The sequence below is a fragment of the Peromyscus eremicus genome, chromosome X (genome assembly GCF_949786415.1).
Source record: "Peromyscus eremicus chromosome X, PerEre_H2_v1, whole genome shotgun sequence".
Lineage (NCBI taxonomy): Eukaryota > Metazoa > Chordata > Mammalia > Rodentia > Cricetidae > Peromyscus > Peromyscus eremicus.
Genome location: NC_081439.1, coordinates 100,415,012 through 100,418,656, shown reverse-complemented (window position 1 = coordinate 100,418,656; position 3,645 = coordinate 100,415,012). Strand labels below are relative to the sequence as shown.

At 47.4% G+C, this 3,645-nt stretch overlaps 1 protein-coding gene across 1 annotated transcript; it reads left to right on the top strand.

Annotated features, from left to right (window-relative positions):
* Positions 1-455: 455 nt before the first annotated feature.
* LOC131900177 (rhox homeobox family member 2-like) lies at positions 456-3,195 on the top strand. Its single transcript, XM_059251539.1, has 4 exons — positions 456-537; positions 714-1,197; positions 1,806-1,851; positions 3,060-3,195. The coding sequence occupies exons 1-4, from the start codon at positions 456-458 to the stop codon at positions 3,153-3,155; spliced, it is 708 nt and encodes a 235-aa protein (XP_059107522.1). The 3' UTR covers positions 3,156-3,195.
* The last annotated feature ends 450 nt before the right edge of the window (positions 3,196-3,645 follow it).

The following is a 3,645-nucleotide window of genomic DNA, read 5'->3' as shown; positions in this document are numbered from 1 at the left end:
GCTCTTCAAGGCAGCACAACCAAGATTGGGGCATTTTGTTTGAAGGACATTTGCATAAATTAATAAAGTGATTTAGCTGGGATCAAGGGCCTGCTGAGTTTGAGAAGGTTTTTGTGTTACTCCCTGTGACTGAATTTGAAAACTAGAGGTGTCAGCTAAGCAGCAAACCAGAGCCACAGGTTCTGCACCCCCACTGCACACACACTCACTGCAGTTTTTAAAGTACTCCCTGCTCTTTGTAGCCCTAAAGTGCTTCAGGCTAGGCACCTCAGAGGACAAGCCCACAGTCACTGAGCCTGTGCAGGCCAGAATGTGTGATTGGACACATTGTAATTACGTAGAGTCTCCAGAAGACAAGCCTTCCGGGTCAAGCGTCAGAGCTGTAAGTCTGGCGCCAGACAGTGAGGACGTGGCTTTTCAGCTTTGGAACTCGGTCCGATCAAAAGATTCCCGGCATGGAGACTCCTCAGGGCTGCTGCCACAGTTTCAACAAGATGCTGAGTCCAGGAGCTGATGAAGACCAGGAACAACAGCATGGTCAGTAAAATCGTTCTGATTGTACTTGGGCGAAGTCCGGGAAGCAAATTTGGTGCAAAGGACAGTGGCCAGGCGCTTTAAGTACCCCGCTCTGCATCTGACCCCTCTCCAGGCTTTCCAATGATCCATCGGCCAAGATGCTCAGATTTTTATCTTTGTGTTTTTCTCTCTCGCAGGTGAGAATGAAATAGTCCCGAAGGCTGAAGAGGAAGGAGGAAAGAAAGGGCTTGTACAGAGTGAGCTTGCTCAGGGTGAGCTCGCTCAGGGTGTGCTTGCTCAGGGTGAGCTTGATCAGGGCGAACTTGCTCTGGGCGCACTTGCCCCAAGCAAGCCTGCTCAAGAAGAGCTTGCTCAGTCCGGTCTTACTCAGGAAGCCACAGGAGTGGTAGAGGCGGGAGAAAACGAAGAAGAAGAAATGGAAGGAGGTCATTCTGGCGATGGTAGTTCTGGCCCCATGGAAAAGGGGATCCAGGCCGAAGGTGGCCATGGCGGCAGTGTTCAACAGCAGCCTCAGCAAGAGGCAGCAATGCCTGAGGGCACCAAGAGTCTCCAGGCTGGGGACAGGCAGCCTTTCCAGAGACGCACCAGATTCACCCAGTCTCAGCTGCAGGACCTGGAGCGTCTTTTCAAAGAGACTCCCTACCCGAGCTTGCGAGCAAGGTAAGCAGAACGCCCTGCTAGGCGCCTGGTTTTCAGGCAGCGCATCCAGGCTGTCCTTTGGTGCTCCCTGAACCCCGATTTCCTCTAGAAACAAAGCGACCGTGTCTGGACCCTCCAGCAGAAATTGGATTCTGGAGTAGGGGGATGGGCCCTAGTCCAACTGGAAAGAGTGTGCTTTGTTGCCTGTTTAAGTGGCACGTGAGTGAGAAATTTAGAAAATGCTTGTTCTAAATGAGTCTCTGTAAGTATGAGAAAGAAGCCTGAGGTGTGGCTGAGAAAATGCAGGAAGGATTCCACCTCAGATTAAAATTTGTCTAACACTTTTCATCGTGGAAGTTCTCTTAATGAAGTTTTACATTTTAAGTACATCAACAAGGTACCTGTGTTTGGAGGTTACCCTTAATTTTGGTCCCTGAAAGAAACCTGTTACTAAAGTAAGTCTCAAAGTACGTGTGAGGAATAGTGTGTGTGTGTGTGTGTGTGTGTGTGTGTGTGTGTACACATGTGTACACACAAGTGTGGATACAAACATTTAAAAGCAAACAGGACATGCCTTATACAGTTTATTTCCACCACAAAGCCTAAATGTTGGAATCTTTTCACTTCAGGAAGGATCTTGCAAGATGGATGGGTGTGCCGGAAGCAGATGTGCTGGTCAGTATTCTAAAAAAAAATAATATTTTGGAAGGGTTCCACAACTTGTGATGTTGTTGTCTAGAAAAGAAGGGTAGCAGCAGATTAGGACCCTGAAGTTGTATCCCAAGAATTCCAGACGAGTCCACAGCCAGGCTAGGCTCAAGATGACGAAAGACCTCCATTTTCTCAGGCAGGAAATGCCAACCTAGACACCTGAAAACATAAGTTGCCAAGGTGCTTTGTGTGTCCCTTGGTGAACATAGTGTGTTCTCCATGACCTTCTGAAGGCTGTGCAGCCCGAGTGCCTCACTTAAGTGAAGAGACCATGTTCTTGCCCACCTTCAACTCTTTCACTCTGCGTGTCTCAGAAAACCTTTTCTCAGACTTCTTGATCTAGTCTGTAAATGTCCCATGCCTGGCTTAGTTCTGAATCAATACTGGGACCAGGAACCTCAAAAGGCCCATAACCCTTTTACCAGTCTTTTGTTGGTTATGTATGTGAACTCTGCTCACCATTACAATCAGCCCTGACTTTTCCAGACCACATGCCTACAAGGGAAAAGTCCTATACACAGTATGCTTAGAGGCTAGGGAGGAAGCATAGAGCAGGAAGAAGTACCCTTTGTCTCATAAAATGTGTATTCTGGATACTCACAAAAGGCTATCACCATGGAGCCTTTTACAGACAGCTTTGGGCCTTGAGATAGTACTCCGGGGTTCCAAGAGAACTGTTTTTGATACTTTTCAACACACAGCAAGGACCAGGAACAACCCATGAGCTGGATCTGCATCCTTTCCTGAAAGAATGCATTAAAAATATCAATTGATGGAGTGAATAGACAATATTCTGTGTCTGTTCCATAGCAGAAGGACTGGGTGTGGGAGTACATGTCCTCAGGGGCTTCATGAGGGTGTTTTGACTGTTTCAATGAGAATGAAACCTGTTGCTTCCAGCATTCTGAACAATCAGTACACACTTGAGGTAAGTCTTCAACCGTTCTTGGGGTTAGATCGATAAACAGTTTCTGGGCAAACAGAAATGTGGTGCTTTGCTAGGGGAGTAGCTCTGTCCTGGAGCACATACCTAGCACACACTGGCCCAGGGATGGGTTCCATATATGTTCTAAAATGCTAGTACAATTGAGCCAGTATACATGGTTAAAGGATGTGTTCTTTAGTGGTGGTACAGTACAGTGTACTAAAGCAACCCTTTCTTCTGCTTGTAGGAATGGTTTAGGAACAGGAGAGCCATTTTCAGGAGAAGCAATAGAATGGTGGGGCTGATCGATGCACCACCTGGTCCCCAGAACAACGATCCCTGAAGATTTTGGAGCAGCTCATGTGTGCCACCTCTTTCCAAAGCCAGATGACCTGGAACCTGGCCCTGCCCCCAATGTCTCGGCCACCCATGCTGGCCATGACATCCTTTTCTTCCCTGCAATTATCTCATCAATAAAGAGGTGGATTCTAAGTATGTTGATTCCATTGTTTTTGAGGTTACTAAAATGTGGGTATAAGTATTTGAACCATAGTAGCCTATTCCAGAAATGGCATTTATGGCAGGAGGTGATACTGGCAAGCTGTGGTCACTGTGCCATGCCGAGGGATGAAGATTTCCATGTGCTATGCTGCTTCATGCTGACCCCACATGGTTCTCTGCCCCCTCATCATGGCCTTGTAAACTCACTCCACCTCTGTGGAACAATTATTTGTAAGGGCAGGTGGGGCAATTCTCCAGCAGAGGACACTGTGTATCTAGTCATGGCTGTTCCCACCCACACTCCACTAAATCTCAAAATGGACTCAGCTTAA

Coding starts and splice junctions, on each gene's coding strand:
- LOC131900177 (XM_059251539.1), top strand. CDS start 456: ATGGAGACTCCTCAGGGCTGCTGCCACAGTTTCAACAAGATGCTGAGT. Junction 538..713: donor AGACCAGGAACAACAGCATG/GTCAGTAAAATC, acceptor TCTCTCTCGCAG/GTGAGAATGAAATAGTCCCG. Junction 1,198..1,805: donor TACCCGAGCTTGCGAGCAAG/GTAAGCAGAACG, acceptor TTTTCACTTCAG/GAAGGATCTTGCAAGATGGA.